The 16,827-nt window shown below is 44.9% G+C and overlaps 1 protein-coding gene across 4 annotated transcripts in view; it reads left to right on the forward strand.

The window, feature by feature from the left end:
- Positions 1-16,827, forward strand: part of SETD5 (SET domain containing 5) — a 77,801-nt gene that overhangs the window by 31,710 nt on the left and 29,264 nt on the right. For 2 of the 4 annotated variants that reach the window (XM_083796101.1, XM_083796102.1), the window contains 6 exons: positions 4,894-5,068; positions 9,677-9,888; positions 10,209-10,267; positions 10,670-10,857; positions 11,885-11,923; positions 13,457-13,699. In XM_083796101.1, the coding sequence (XP_083652227.1) occupies positions 4,894-5,068; positions 9,677-9,888; positions 10,209-10,267; positions 10,670-10,857; positions 11,885-11,923; positions 13,457-13,699 (916 nt within the window). Of the gene's footprint in view, positions 1-4,893; positions 5,069-8,725; positions 8,832-9,200; positions 9,563-9,676; positions 9,889-10,208; positions 10,268-10,669; positions 10,858-11,884; positions 11,924-13,456; positions 13,700-16,827 lie in introns of those variants that run through there. The other 2 variants (XM_083796103.1, XM_083796104.1) reach the window with 2 other exon arrangements.

The raw sequence follows: 16,827 nt of genomic DNA on the forward strand, positions 1-16,827 counted from the left end.
GGGGTAGAGGCAATTTAATGCAATGTTTTTAGCACAGAAATGGGCCTAGAAGTACTTCTGTCTCTTGAGTTTTTTATCTTCTCCACTGTTACTATTTTTTAAAAGTTCTGTTTTGGTGATTAACATTTTTGAGATTCTAGCATTTCGTGGAGACTGCTAGATTTTCAAAGCGTTGTCTTGTGAAGCTTTCTTAATACAAACGGTATGAGGACTTTGATATAAACTTTTCTACTGTGATGGTCCTTTCCTTTACGTTGAGGTTGTTACTCCTTTAAAACATCATCTCTCTCACCATCCTGCTCAGCGGACCGTGTGTGCAGGCCACGCAAATGCAGCTAGGTCTGTGCTCATCAGCGTGGGGCACAGGCAGAGCTACCTGGTGTCTGCCTGCCACCTCTTCATGTAAGCACACCTCAGAATAATTTGGTCTGCCACGGATCACTGCTACTCTGTAATTTGCTTCCCCTTTCTAATTTGGTATGTATTTGTTTATGGAATTATCCTTCTGCGTGAATCTTCAGCCAATTTCAAATCAATGTGAATTAAACTTTCCAGTAAGGTTTCACGGTGCCAATGAGGTGTTTTACGAAAATCCAAATAAGCCCTTGTCTCGAGCCTCTGCCTCCTGACTGCACTGGACTGTAAGGAATGCGGTTGAGTTGTCCTGCAGAAGGTGTTTCTGGAAGCAAAGTCTTATCTGCCCTTCCTTTATCTCTTATTATAATTTTCTTTTATTTCTTATCATAATACCTGATATCCTTAGTGATTCCAAAAGAAAAGCTCGGGCTATTTTTTTGTCTGCAAAACAAAGGGGTTTTGCACAACTTCTTGACTGCTGAATCAGCAGCAAAGTTTTGAGGTTATTCTTTCTGCTTTTCTGAGGAATCTTCCCCAGTCCCAGGTCAGTGGCTGAGAACACTCGAGTATGCATTTTGTAATTTCTTGCTTGACGGTTTAATTTCTTTCACTTGCTCACTGTCACCACTGACGGTCCCTTAGGGTGTAGTTTGCAGACGAGGTTAACTAAAACCGATGTTTTCTGAGTCAGATAAAATGATGGAATCCCATGGGTGGAAATGATGAAAATCTCTTACAATATCTTAAACCCAGTTTAAATGAATTCGATCAAAGGATTTTCAGTTTTCAGCTGTTTACCAAGTTTTATCAAAATCAGTTTAGCTTGCTTGTACCTCAGTTTTAAACACGGCTTACGTGGCCTTAGCTGAACTGCTTTATCGCACTGACTTTAGCTAAGTAGGTGTATTTGTAGACACATTGAGGTGGCTTCCAGCTTTTCCATAAGGTGCTTTACAGGCATGGGAATCATCAGTATGATTTCATATCTTGTAAGGAACAGCCTGACTGATGCATCAGTCGGTGGATACCAAAAGCTGATGGAGATGACCTGTGCTGTAAAGGCAGTGCTGTCGCCTTTCCTGATCCTTGACTCCAGCTCTTGTGCAGCATGGTGAGCAGATCGAGTCTCACTGGGTTGTTGCATTTTGACACGCTTAACGGTTTTTAAATGTTGTTCTAAGAGCTTGTTGGTGCTTTTGTCGTGGTTCTCCAGATCCCAGAGAACAAGTGAGCTGTGAAACAAATTTATAAATAGAAGCATTTCTCTTTGCATATAGATACTTACACATAAAAAATATGATAATGGCAAATACTTCTGTTAATACTTTTTTTTATTTAATTAGCTCAGTCTTTCCCTGCTGCTTAGCGAATCCAGCTTGTTTCCAGAGCAGAGCTAAGCATTTGTATTAATAGACTGAGGCACAATTCAGGTAAAACAGAATAAATTGGAGTTAAAAGTCTTACAGATTTGTCTGCTCTGCCTCTGTGTAGGTGTCCTTATGGAACAGCATGTCTGAAATTCTGGGAATTTTATGCTTTTTTTTTTGAGCTGGCTGTTTTAAACTGGCAAAAACCCTTGATCTGATTCTGTTTGCACTAAAGGTGCTTGCCCTTCTGTGACTATCTGCCCTTGACATGGGGCTTGTAGGTGTGCTGGAACAAACAGGCGGTGCTTGCTGCGGTTCGGGTGGACTGCCCTCGTGTTTGGGTGCCGCTGGGTGACGCGATGTTTGGAAGCAGGACCTCTGCAGGATGGTAATTGAATCACTTCACATTTATGTTACATGTCCCACAGATTTCGACAACAGCCTCTCAGCAACACAAGTGGCGAGAAAAGTTTCCAGCAGTAAATTTTCTGTCTGTTTGATTTGTAACACGGAGGGCAGCGTTTGTGGAAGGGAGCCAATGCAGTGCTGCTGCTGTTGCATCCTAAACAGTTTCGAAAATTAAATTTACTGTTCGAGCAGGTGTTACCTAACCTTTGCTTGGCCAGCTTGGATTTATTACAGTCCTTTCTGTCGATACAGGATGTTACCTGAAATAATTGAATAGCATATATTTGCATTTTAGCTAAGGCAGCTGTTTGTGATTTTGGCGTGAAGGCGGTGGGTGAGTCCCTTGGAGTGTGACCTGTGCTGGGCGAGTCGGGGACCACGAAGCTGTGGTCGCGGTGCAGGTGGATGGATGCTCGTCTCAGCTGTTGTGATGATGCTGGGGAAGACCAGGTGTCTTTATACTGGTGTGACTGGTTAAGGAGGCAGGAGTGTAGCATGGGGGAAAGTACATCTTTAAACACTGCATTTTTGAAACCGGTTAAGCATTATTTACCCGCTAGGCCATCAAAATTCCTGTTTCCATTTGATTTTGAGAAGAGTTGTATCACGAGAGAGAGAGGTTTGTGCCGTGGTCTGAAGCTCACTACATATGCATTAAGATTTCAGATTTTAGGAAATCTTCCAGTGGCACTGGAGAGAACTTCCTGCCTTTTTTCTCCTGTCCAGCTGTATATTTTTTGGGATAGGAGGCAGGGAGGAGTTTGGAGACTGTCTATACAGGGAATTAACCAGTGCCATGAGTGGATGTTTTGATCTCAACCCCTGTTTTCTGTGCAGGCTGATGTTTTGGGTGTTCCCAGGGCAAGCTTCATGAAGACCACACTGTAATCTAGCCTGAAGGTGGTGTGGTCTTGGACAGCACTTCGGATTTGTCTCAGCGATTCATTTTGAATGTTACATTGTCAGAGTTGAAAGTACACAGAAAACAGCAGCGACAAACAGCAAAATCTGAGAGCTGGCGATTGTTGGGCAAGTCCTGCTGGATCAACACAAAAGCAATTGAACTGGAATTCGCCTTGTCTAACCTTTTTTGTTTGGTATTTCGTGGTTCTCCAGCGCTCTTTCCCAAAAGTGGGAGTTGCTGTTGGGCCGAAACAGCCTGCTATTTGCAGCGGTGGTGGTGGGAGGGTTTCCTCTGAGAAGTGACCCAGAACTTGTCCCGCTTACCCCAGGGCTGACACGGTGTCCTGTGAATCTCGGGTCCAGAGACCGCGCCTGAAACCCTTCGGTCCTGCTGAGTCACAAGTAGGCAGGAGCTGGAATTTGTCCTGATTAAATCTCAGGCTGCTGCCAGCTGGGGACGGTCATGGCAAAGGCAAGAGATCAATAGGGTAAAGAAACCTGAGTGAGTATTTAAAAAAATAATATTTTTTTATTTTATTTCATTTTTTAAAGGTTTCTATGTCCCTTACAAGGAAAGGGTACTCTAGATGCTATGAAACCGGTCCCCCCTTTTCTTTTAACCTTTAGCCAATGTTAAGTGACTCCGGGTTGAAGCAGGATCCGTGTCTATAGCTCCCAGCTGCATTTCAGCAGCACAATTTCTCGTCTGGTGTCAGTGCAGAAATCGCAGTTCTGTCACAAGCACAAGAAGGGGTGAGACAGTCCTGAAAGGGACTTTTTTATGATTATTTTTCATCCAGAAAATGCACTCAAGGACACCTGAGCTGTCTCAGGCTCGGGCTGCCTGTGGGCTTGTCCTGCTCTGTTTTTTTTTTGTCTGCCCACCTCCCCATGAGGCTGTCGCTTTGGGGCATAACAGGGAGTTGCCACGGACCACTTGGAAATCGTTACGTGCCACGTCTGTAGTTCGCCGTATGCCTGTCGTATGATCAGGAAGAGATTTCTCCTAGGGATACATGCTGAAAAAGGAAAATCTGTCCCAGTGATAAGACAAGTGGCCTGCCTTTTAAGACAGAAGGGAAAGGCAATACAACGTGCGGCACCTCCACTTGCCAACTTTCACTTCATTTGCCCTTGGAGGGAGACTTTTGGCATTTCTGGTGTGTGTGTGTGGACAGCGGCAGGGCAGTTCCAGTGAGAAGCCCCCTGCCCACGGCTGCAACCAGGGAGCTCTGAGGCCTCACTGCCCGCGGTGAGGGCCGCAGGAGGCCGGGCGGAGGCTGCCCGCTGCTGCCGTGACTCACCCGCTGCCCGGAGCCTGACGTGGCCCAGCCGTGGGGAGAGGACCGCAGGGACCCCGTGGGGCTCACTGCCATCGGTGGCAGCCCAAGGCCTCGCTGCCGGCCTTGCCTGCCCTGCTGTGGCACAGCCTCGCCGCCTGTTCTGCCTCCTCGTCCGCCCCGAGCGGGCCGTGGCTGCGGCTTGTTTGGGGAAGGAGTGAGGGAATGCTGATGGAGGGCTGCGGGTGGTAGGTGACAGGTGCTGCTCACGTGCAGAAGGAGCTAGGAGGGTGCTTCTCTGGTAATCAGTGCTAAGTTTAGTTGTGGGGTTATCGTTATTGGCTTTGTGGCAGAGCAGATCACTGCGTGTCAGTCCAAGGCTGTGGGGAATAAAAACACCACCATCTGCCTCTGCCCCCCTCTTCCCTGGTCCCAGGTGTGAAAATAAAGCACATGCAGCGTGCCACTTGCTGTAAGCCTTATTTCTGCTCATCTTTTGCTGAAAGCCTTCTCTGGGGGCATATGGGGGAGACCTCGTACCCATAATGGAGGTTCAATGCTTTGTTTCTGCCCGGCAGGTTTCCCCATGTCCGTGACGTGTTGGCCGAGGCTCTGCGGCTCCTCTCCGCCCTCGGAGCGGCCGGTCGCTGCCCTCTGGACTCCGTGATCCCCGACGGGCGTCATGAGCATTGCAATCCCTCTGGGAGTCACCACACCAGATACGTCCTACTCCGACATGGCCGCAGGATCGGAGTGAGTGTTACCCCGCGGAGGAGCAGGGGAGGGTGGCTGAGGGCTGCCTCGGGGTCAGGGCCAGTGCTGGTCCACTGGCTCTGAGATGGTTTTGAATGTTTAACAAAGGTGATTTTGTGGAAATTGGTAAGTTCCAAGGAAAGTTCTAAGAGTATGAGGCACTCAACAATGCTTTTGTATCAGCTTGGTTAGGAAGTCCGTGTGCAATTGCATGTGGTAGTGCATTTGCACTTGATGTTGGCGAGGTACAAGCCAGCTCCTTTTCAAAAGCTGTTGTAAATGAGAGCTCAGTATTTTGGGCTTCCCTCTCAGCAGAGCCTGCTAGCTCAGACTCAGTACCAGTGCTTATGTGACTGATTTCTGGAGCAGTGCGGAGCTTGGCTGGAGATGTACAACAGCATCAGTCTGCATAGACACCTTCATGTGTGTTGTTCTGCCCTTGAGCATGTTCCGAGAAGTGCAGCTAGGTGTGCAGACCTTCAGGGTTCCCATCACAGGACTCTGCCTTTGTAGAAGTCAGGAACATTTCAAATCCTGAAAATATGTTGTGATCTTTTCTTAAAATGCTTGTTAGAATGGTGTTAACTTGAGTGAGTACTGTGTTTTCACTGGGGACAAGAGGAAAGGCTACCACAAAAAGGGTTGTTATATCAAATATGGACTGTAGCATCTATTTTTCCATAGCAATTCCTTTTTAAAATTTTTTTTTAAAGGACATTTTGCAGATCCATTTCCCCCATGTATTATTTACAGGTACCTGCTGTGCAAATACCTGCATGTCAGATTGATCACTGTAGAGCAGATAATGCTCCAGACTGCTAATTTTGAGCTGTAAGAGCAGTGGGCTAGGCTATGAATCATTGTTTTGCCCTTCCATCTTGCCCTGATTTAAATACACACAGTCTGACTACACAGTCGCACTCCCTGCAAGACTGCTAATGCTCTTTTTCATCTGTCTTGGCACTGGCCCCATTGTAGGCATTCTTCTTTGTGAGGCTTCATTCCACCACAAAGTCCATATTTTTACAGACTGTTTTAAATGAGGAGTCAAAAATCTAGTAGGTCACTCATCTGCAGTGGGTATCTGATCCTTCATTTTCAAGACTTAATATTCAGTACTGCTTGTCACATGCTTCTCCCACACCAGCACTTTAAAGACTCAACATCCAGGAATTTTAAACTATTTATGGCAGGAGAAAGAGTGCTAAATAGTTTGCTCGTGTACTATGTGCTTTGCTTTCAGAGCTGAGTGGGATATATCTATGCAAGTCCCTTGTAAAATTTAAATATCAAAAGACTGTCTATAAATCCTCTGCAAAGCATTTTTTCCACTGGCTGTAAGAAATTTGTAGGTCCAACTTGAGGCTAGGCTGGAGTTCTTTGAAAAAGGCTTTTGAAGATTTCTGAATTGGCTTCTCTCTCCGTTTTCTAAGAAGTGGGAATGCCAGGACTTTATTCTCCTGGCCTTGCATTGAGGCACTGTTACTTTACTGCTGAAGTGTCCTTCGTGGGTCTGTTCAAAGTTAAGGCTATCCTCCACTTCTCCTTTGAAATTCTACAAGTTTGAGGCGTGATATCTGTGCTACCTGAGCTTCTTGTCTCTTAGAAGGGATTTCAAAGATGTGCATCATGAAAGAATGGGAAGGTAAAAGGAAACTAGCGGGCCCTCTTAAGGCTGAGCTTTAGCATCCTCCTCTGGCCTCTGATGCCAGAGGGGAAGTGAAAATGCTGAAAGATGTTTGTGTTTGGTGATCTCAGAGGGCGATAAGGAGGCTGCAGAGCACTTTTGCATATTGGAAGTCCGTTGAAGCTCCTTGGAGGGTTGCTGGTGAGGAAGCAGGGCCCCAGCGTTGTTGCCCCTGGACACCGTTGCACCAACAGTCCTGAAGTTGTATTGTTAGTGCTTTTAGTGCTTGTGGCAGCGCTGCTGGTATTCCAGGCTGGCTGTGTGAATGTGAGTGACTTGGGCAGAGGACAGATCTGCTGTTTAGACTCTTTCCCTTCTAATATTTCTTCTGAAAATAAATTAAACCCGAACGGATTTAATTCTGGACCAGTCTGGAAATCCTGAAGGGCTGTTGTTGTGAAGATCCAGCGAGGCTGGATTACGTGCCGAGCTCAAGCTCTGCATCCTGCCTTTTGTTAGGGAGTGTGTCCTCGGAGAGGTGTCACCGCCTGTGTCTCTGCCTCTGCCCGTTCAGCTGAGTGCAGCTACGTGAAAAGCCAGCTGAATTTATGATGTCATGCATCTCGGTTCTGAGCTAGAGAAGTGGGATTTACGCAGGTTAAAGGCATTCTGCAGTTCTTTGTACACTAAATCACTGCTCCTTCCTGTTGGAAAGACGGGTCTACCTTGCTCCAGAAGGAGGGAGCCCGGGAAGTCGGTGTTAGCGTGTAGCAGGTTTAGTGGCAGGGTGGGGCAAACTGCACTGCAGCAGAGATTTCAAGTGCTAATAGGAAGTCCAAAGGGCACAGGGGTTATTTTTCTTGGGTGGTGCCTAAACGCTCCCCCACGCGTGACCACTGGCCTGTAGTGTTTGAGTGCTGCTTGATTCCCGCTGCCAACCTAAGACCCACTGAGAATCCTCCGAGATCTCACCAGAGCAGCACAAGCCCAAGGTAAAGTTTTCCCTTCCTGCATTTTTCTTTCCTGCTTGCTCAGCTACCTGCTGTAATTTTGAAGAGGATTTCAGCTGCAGACGTGATTCAGTAATATTCTGCTGTATTCTGGTATGGGTCCTGCTTCTGTCCTCTGCAGAGGTTTGCTGATGTCCATCTCCTGCTTGGGGGAAAGCTCCTAATAGGTGGCGCGTTGCCTTGCTGGTGTTCTGTCCGTAGCTTCATTATCTAATATTCCCTGCATTGAATTGCAGCTGTCCCTTCTCTGAGTAGGGTTTCTGCAGCTTTCTGCTGAGGATATACCTTTCATTTTGAGCAGTTTTTTTTCACCACCGTGTGGTGGAAGAGTGCATTGTACCTCAGCAACAAATTTCTTATTGAGCACATTGCACACCATGTTGCTGCGTAGAAAGAACAGGGTAAATCCGATTTGCCCGTGGCCGGTGTCTGTCCAGATCATGAATTTTGTAGCCCCTTCGTAGCAGGAATCTCCAGCTCCCAGCGGTTGCTGTCGGGACAGCTGCAGGTTTCGTGCAGGCTTTATCTTGGGACGTTGGACTCGGCTAACAATTAGTATCCGAGAGAGAGAGAGAAACGAGCGCAGATGCAGGAAAGCCGCTTAGCTGCTATTTGAAATAAGCTGTTGTGTAGATAACATGGCAGTACTGTTCGGTGGCTTTGAGATTAAGCTGGCTGAGTTCAGATATGAATGCCAAACTATACCCAACTTCCTTAACCATAAGGAAATTGAGCTTCATACGTGTTTCTTAATTATTTTTTTAACTTCTCAGATTGAGACCCAGTTTTATGTAAGAGGAGTTATGCAGGGTGGCCCTTACTCAGTTGCTTCCCTCTGTTGAAAGCAGGTTCATCCTGTGCAACGTTGGCACACACAGTGCCTGGTGAAGCACATAGAACACCTCGATTTCACAAAGTTTCTTCATTTGGAGCTCACGTGTTGAATAGAAAAGAGCTGTGAAATACTGGCACTAAAAATGATGTTCTATTGATGGGTTTTACTTCTGGCCCTTTCTGCAGCCCAGAGTCTGTGGAAGCTAGTCCAGCTGTCAGTGAGAAGAATGTGTACTCCAGCCACGGCTATGGGGCCACCCAGAAACACAGCTATCGCGGGCTGCCTTACGCAGTGAGTACTCTCTCTGCAGTGAATCAGCTCTTTACTGTCTGCTTTGCTCTTTTTCTCCTTGTTCCATAGCTTTGCCTGTTAAGCTTCAGGAGATTTGGCTTATTTATTAGGGAACGCTGAGTTACAGCTGAGTTGTGCCATACATTTTGCATTTATGTGTTTATTATTTGTTGAAGCCTTGCATACTTTGTAGCAAGCTTTATTAGTGTTCTAGGTGATAGATTTTTTTTTTTAACTGAATGAAGTGACTTTATATGAATATATAATATTTTTCTGGCAGTAATTTTATGCCCTGTTTGGTTTATTGTATATTATTTATGCTTGTTTCAACCGCACAGGTCTTTACATTGATAACTTATAACTGTGAGAAATAAGGAACAGTCAGGAAGGTCTGAAACTCTGGGATGAACAGGATGTCACAGAATCACTGAGGTTGGAAGGGACCTTTTGGGACTGGGTAGTCCAACCCCCCTGCTTAGGCAGAGTCAGCTGGAGCAGATTGCCCAGAACTGTGTCCGGTTGGGTTTTGAATATCTCAGCAGACAGAGACTTCACAACGTGTCTGGACAACCTGTTCTGGTGTTTGACCACTGATGTCATCTCAGATGATTAGCAGAGCAACGGTTAATGTTGAAGTAGCCTGGTGACTTTCCTAGGTTTTGAATTTAATTCATTGGCGAATGTAATTCGTGAAGTAAACCATTCACCTCCTTCAGAGCTTTACCTTCTTGGTAGGTTGAGGAATTCAGTTTATTGTTTTACAGCGGTTGTTAAGTAATAACCTGGGAAGTTTCTAGGCATCATATCTTCACATTAAAAGTAGTACTGCCAATACTCGTTTTCAGGATCATAATTACGGAGCCCCTCCTCCTCCAACACCGCCAGCCTCCCCTCCTGTCCAGACCATTATACCTCGTGCAGAACTGAACGGCTTGCACTCACCTGATGAGGAGAACTCCGGGGACAGTGAGAGCTCCTCAGAAGGAGAATCAATTCCCACTTGGTGCCACTGCAGTGTCTCCCAAGATGGTTTCCTCCTCAAGTGCGAAAAGTGCAGGTAAGCTTTGGTGCAGTGCAGATCTGGACTGCTCCTCGTGTTGACTTCTCAAGCCAAGCTTTGTCACGTTTGGGCTGTGGGACACACATCCTTTTGCTAGCTGGAGCGTTCTTCCCAGTGCTTTACCTAGTATTGACCCTCCTCCTTTGCGTTGTCAGCCTGACAAGTGTTGGTGGCACCAGGAGTGGAGATGAGGATGTTAAATCGATGTTCTTATCATCCTGGGCCCCACTGAGGGCACGCATCTTGTGACATCCTGTTGAATTTCAAGTGACTTTACTCCTACAAACCAGCTTCAATTGTGCATTCTCGTTTGGCAGAGGAATGAGCAGGGGGAAGGTGATCAGACTCCGCCGCCGGAAGCAGGACAACGTGTCAGGTGAGTGAGTTTGTAGTTCTGATAATGGTGACTTTTGCTTTCTTTCTGCAAGGCCTTTCTCTTTGGCTGATGCAATCATCTAGTTGTAATCAGTGCCTGCTAATGTTCTGTACGTACCAACCACTGGGATTTTTTTCACTCCTTCTACCTCACCTCAGTTAGCTCTTGGGGAAATCAGGTTATCTTGTGAACAAAAAAGTAAAATATTCATCCGTGCTATTCTTTGAAATATCAGGAGTGTGGGAGACCTGTTCCCAGTTTGGGAGGGAAAACTGAAGTGGTACAGTTTTCCCAGGGATGAGCTGTGTGTTGTCAAGTCACCTCAGTGAAAGTAGACGTAGGGGTGGGCTGTTCTCTGCAGGGTGAATTATAAGGTTGCTAATGAAACACTCCACTCTATAGGTGGGGACAGCAGTGCAACTGAGAGCTGGGATGAAGAACTGTCTCCCTCTACGGTGCTGTACACAGCTACTCAGCACACCCCTACAAGCATCACGCTGACTGTCAACCGCGTCCGTAGAAGCAAACCGAAGAAGAGGAAGAGGAGTACAGAAAAAGCTCGCACTGCTCCAAAGGCCAAAAAGATCAAGGTATGTGGAATGAGACGAGGCTGCTGTAGTTCCTTTCAAATGCTATGTGGAATTCTGTTAAGAGCAGGATCACAAGCTGGGAATAAACAAGAAACTTGTCCTATCAGGAATTGCTCTCCCTGGTGTAATAATGTGACTCCTTAAATGTGTGACCTGCTGGAGTATGTGGCTCTTAGTTTTAAAATGACCTTACTGGAACTCCACCCTTATTTTCCCAACACTGTCCATTCGTGCTCAGAGGCTTGAGCTCACATATTTTCCATTCTGTATTAGGATTTGGGGAAATAGCTCCTGGAGTCTGCCTGCTTGTGGCAAAGAAGCAGCTTGTGAATGGAATGAAAAATGAAGCAACATGGCATTTCTTAGCAGATTATCTTAGGAATCTGGGCTGCAATGCTTCTTGGCACTGTTCTTCAGGGACAGAGATAGTGCCTGTGTGGAGAACTATGTAGGTAGTAATGAGCATTTGCTGAGGGATGGCTTTACTGTCTTGTGTGTGAGGGTTTGGGGACTGAAATAATTTTAAATTGTCTGTATTGGAGCATGAGGGAGTGAGCAGCTGGTTCTTTCCCATCATTTGCTAGCTTTACCGTGATTTTCCCCAGGTTTAGGTTTCCCTTGAAGTTGTTCTGGTAGGCACTAATTAAATAAAAGACTGGAAGCAGGAGCCTTGTGAGGTCTCCAAGTATCTTGTGAACCAGTTTGATTCTGTTAGCCCTTTCTTCTGTCAAAGCAAGTGGGGTCAGTCAGGACGGGTTGGGTTTTGATCTTGAGATTTTATACTAAGCATGAGGCAGGCTTTTCAGTTCTGAAATCCTGGTTGTCAAGCTTTTTTTGCAATTTTCACTGGATTTGCATTGCAGAATCTTTTTTGCTCATGTCCATTGCTTCTTGTGTAGGTCTTCCTGTAATTCTTGCCATCTGTTGTTAAGGGTTGGTCGGTTGCATAAGATCTATTACCATTCTGGGGCACTAATTCTGAGAAAAGGTTATAAAATATTTTTTTCTCTCCTTGTTCCGGGGACAGGCTTTTCGAGAGGGCTCACGGAAGTCTCTGAGAATGAAGGTGAGTGGAACTGAGAAGGCTCTGTGACGGTGGTGTGTGAGTTGCTGTTGTGCTGTGTGTTTGTTTTTTTTTCCTTGTAATTTTGTGCTTTTCTTGGTTCACCTGGGAAATTTCTGATTGTGCTACCAGCCTCAGAATAATCCTAAGCCTTTCTGTGCACTGAAAGCAGGCCTGCTCAAAAGGTTATCACAGGAATTACCCCTTGAACCTTGCTTTTGCTTCAGATAGCTCATTACTTTCTGTAATGCCATCCTGTTCCAAGAGATAAGACTGATTCATGACACCTGGGAGTGAGCTGTTTGATGTAAGGATGTAGAACTGGTTGTGGCCACTCTCTTGTGAGGTCAGTTATCATTTGACTGCATCAAAGATATTTTAAGCTTGGGTGTCTTTAAGTAGCTCAAGTTTAGTGTTGGAGTCCCTAGCAATGTTGCCTTGCTTCTATCCACATCCTATTACTTAGGGATGAATGGAATGATGTATTTATTTCTTTTTGCATTGCTGGTAGGTTTGGCTATATGATAGAAAGCTTATTTGACAAAAAAGGGGGAGCTAAACTTCCCTACAAGCACAAGAGTGCTTAAAGGTCCATCAGTTCTATCTAACCGTGGTGCTGTGGCTCTTAGCAGGTGGCTCAGAGGAAAAAGGATGATTTTGTGGTGTGTGCACCTGTCTCCATAGTACCCAAGTACCTGAAGAGGATAAAAATGCATGTAATCTTTGTGCTTGTAATATGTATGATGAAAGTAATGATCGTTTTTCAGTGGTTCTGGTCACCACTAATACAGTGTCTCATATGTCTCAGTCCTAAAAGCCAGTTAAGTTGTTGACCTCTGGAATATTATTTGTTCAGTTATTTAAATTATTGTTAAATAAAGAATGAAGCACTTTTTTTTTTTTCTACCAGCTTTTTTCCCCTCCCTTACAAGATGGTATAAATGGATTACCTGATTTCAACCTCTCTTCTTTATGCTGCTTAGGACTTGCAGTTTTAACCTTCTGGGTATTAGCTTACGCTGTACATTCAGTTTCTTGAAACCCTGGTGACCATTTAGCTTTAAGGTTTTAGAAGTATTTTGGGATCAGTCACTGCAAAGATTGAGATACAATCAGCATCATCTAGCATTTTGTTGGACGTGAGTGGGTTGAATGTAAGACAAGCTTGCATGAGATTTATTTGCATTTGTATGTTCTGTTCCTGTGCTTTTTTAATCTGCTTAATTGTTTTTCCAAATTGACTTAAAAAGAACTCTTTCTGGCCAAGTGCTAGCTTAATTTTCTTGTATGTAACAGTGCCAAGTACCAACTCTCAAGGGGTCTTAGTCCTTCACAGAATTGTCTGTAGATTCCCAAGTGGCACTGTTGTACAATGTTTATAGAGGACAGAGGTTCTGAAAAAGGTGTCCTCGTAACCAGTGCTTTCATAGCTTCGAGTGGGTTTCCCTTTTCTGTAGCATATTCATATGCTGAGCACACTGTGGATAGGTTTTTCCCGTTGTATGCTAGCCATTCACCCTTTCCTGTTTGGTGCAGAACTCCCCTTCTGAAGCACATGCCTTGGATGAAAACACAGCTGAAGGGTGGGAGAATCGAATACGACTCTGGACAGATCAGTACGAAGAAGCCTTTACTAACCAGTACAGCGCTGATGTGCAGAACTTGTTGGAGCGTCATCTAAACTCTAATAAAGAATACGTGGGCAAAACTGCTATGCTAGACACAATCAACAAAACAGAGTTGGCCTGCAATAATACTGTAATTGGGTCCCAGATGCAGGTAAGAACTGATGTGACAGAAGAAGTGGAGTAGATCAGATCCTCTGGTTTCTAGGCTTAGGGTGTGGGCATGAGTGAGAAGGAATATAGCAGCTGGTCATGGTGTAATTTCAGACCAATAGGTATAGATTTGATATGAAAGGAAACAGAAGAAATACCACTACCAAGACATGAGACCTACTTTGGGTCTTCATTTGGTTGAATGCAAATGTTTCTGAATCTGCGTTACTAGGCTGGGGACATTTTGTACAGTTCTGTGGTAGGATTCACAGGTATTTTGCCGTAACTACTTTTGGTGATCGAATGGCTTGAGGCAGAACCAGATCTCTCACTTTCCCACTTCCTGGAAATGGGAAACTTCCTACTTTCCAACTGAGACTTCCTGTCTTTTGTTGTTGTTGTTGTTGTTTTTGCTCATGTTGCGTGTGAAGCTATTTTAAAGAAGCTTTTCAACATTATGTCAGACTTTTGGGTGATTACTTGGACCTCTGGTGGCTTTCAAATACTGCATGATTACAATTTGATTTTAGGGAACTGTCTCTACCTAATTCAGTCTCTTCTGAGATGTGCAGTGATTAGGGTCTTGCCAGCTTTATGGAGCGTGTGTAGACAAGGAGAAACAACAGAAGGATGTGTTTGTGTGGTATCCATCCTCCTCCCCACTGTTCTGAGCTGATACTTCATCTGATCCATGCTTATTGAACAGGGGGCAGCATTCCCAGTCAGTTCAGGCATCGCGGGGCTTCCTTGTCCGGGAGGAACGGAGATAGGTGGAATTGAAAAGGGTGGGCTTCACAACCAGATGTGGGGCACCTCTCCTGTAGAAGGGGAGCACAGTCAGAAACCTGACTATCAGGTATATGTTTGTGCTTGAATCATTCTTGTTTATATCAGGTGACTCAGCACCCTGTGAAGTTCATGTGTTCCCTCCCACCTTTCCCTCTGCTTTCATCTAGGTGAAGCACAGCAGGCAGAGCACAGATATTGCCAGTAAGGGAGAGTGCAGAATGAGGACTTTGGACCCAACTCCCTTCCAGTCTTGCCTCTAGTTCTACAGTAATAAAACCTGGGCAGGAGGAGGTGTAACCTTTCTACATGGCTATGTGAGTGGGCTTCCTAAGTGGAACAACTGTGAGGAAGTACAGGGAGGGAAACATTCTGCTTCTCTTGAAGTTTTAATATTTTCTGAGTCTTAAAGGTAAAGTCAGCTATCTCCTTCACATGAATTTTAGGAAAAGCCCTGAAATAAATAATAAAACAGGCTGTTTTATTTTTTTGGTCACTTTCACAGAGTACAGCAGGACAGATGATTATAAAAGACCCCATACAAAGTGTGTTTGTTCTTGTTTTCCCACAGGGAAAAGTGACCAGCATTGCAAATCAGAAGACTACAAATGCAATATATTCCAAAGAAACAAAAAGATAAAGTTGCAAAACCTTCATAGGGAGCTGCAGTTACTCTGTACAAGTTACTCTCTACTCTGTACAAGCTGTATATAGGTAGCTATCATTCCACATGCCGGGGAAGTGCAAAGGGACTTGGTGGCTATGTAATATCTCTTGGATACTGAGGAAGATTCAGGTGGCTATCCTGGGCTGCTGCTGCTTCTCAGCCCTTACATCCTTGTTCTCTCTGCTCAGCAGATGTCTGTCACAGATGTGGAGTGACCAGCAGGAGTACATGGTCTCTCATCCTGTGCTTTATATTTTTGTTCCACTCATTTGTCTCATCTCTGTTAGGTAAACTGAGAAGGTTTCTCAGTTTGCATCAGCTGTCATTTAACCGAGTGTCATTACTGGACATGAAAATAGCTTTTTTTTGGGTGATGAGGAAATAGTTATTTTAGGAAAAAAAAATAAAGTAGGGTGGTGGTGTCAATATGCAGATAGCAGCTGTGTGTAGAAGATGGGTGTCATGGCTGCTCCGCTTGGCCATGAAGACTCTGGAGAAACTAGAAAGGAGTAAAAATAAAATGTCATGTATACCTTGTGTGCTCTCTCAGTTCATTTAGCTTAGGTAAACAAGGATGCAAATGTAGCCCATGTACTCTTAGGGAGGAGAAAAAAAAAGGGGAGGGGGGAGAGAAGCTTCCCCAAACTAGGAGTAGGAAGAGGTGCATTAAGAAGTTTGATGCAGGATATGGGATTTTGATCGTTGGAGTGGTCTGGACAAGACAATTCTCAAATATCCAAAAGTTGCAAAGGGAAGTTTGTGCAAACCTGAGGCTGTTTGGTGTTTTGAGTAAAAACAACTTAGTGATCAGATGCTTAATTATTTGAACGTGCTGAAGCACTTTTCTGCCTGCTGTTGCCAGAGCAAACCCAGGGTCAGTATTTGCCCTTTGTTGCTTCTGATAGTTGCTGACTTGAGCTCAAACCTCTGATTGACTTCACATACTGAAGTGAAGAGCCTTTATAAAGTAAAGCCACTGAGTATTATGCAGATGTTGCTCTGCAAAAATATGAGAACAGTTTTGTCTGATTACCAGTCAGCAATCCCTAGCCTGTGACGTGAATAAAGTCATTTGTTCTTTTCACACATGAAAGCATGGCAGCTAATCCTTTTCATATTTCTAAATTCAGAGAACGAAAAACAAGCTGAGCTAGGATCTTATCAGAAATGCTGTGAGATCGTTCCTGTCGTACCAAAGTCAGATAATTGTGAAGTTCTACAGATGCAGCGATTCTCTTTCCTCTGTGGGCTTTCTTTTTTCCTTCCAGCACCCTACCTCATCCCACTTGTGTTCTCCGAGCTGTTTTCCAGCATCAGGTGACCAGTAGCACAAATCAGTCATGGGCCAAAGGCAAGAATGGAGGCTCCCAGATCTATTCACGTTTCTGAAAGATTCTAAGAAAAATTGGTAGAGTTGTAGAATAATTTAGGTCAGAAGTAAACACTGCAGGGCATCTGGTCTGTCCCTCCTGCATAGAGCCACCTTCGATGAGGAACTAGGGGTGGTATAGGAACAAAGCTGTTCGACAGGAGGCAGGCTTGTGTCTCGGTTCTAGTTTATCTGCTACCTTCAGGTACTTCTTCCTTATCTCCTTCCGGCACACGCTAACAAATCTGGTTCCATTTGTTTACTCTATTGCTACAGTTGGATAATGCAAAGTGGATCCAGTGTTCTT

Source organism: Anser anser (genome assembly GCF_964211835.1).
Source record: "Anser anser genome assembly, chromosome: 12".
Taxonomy (NCBI): domain Eukaryota; kingdom Metazoa; phylum Chordata; class Aves; order Anseriformes; family Anatidae; genus Anser; species Anser anser.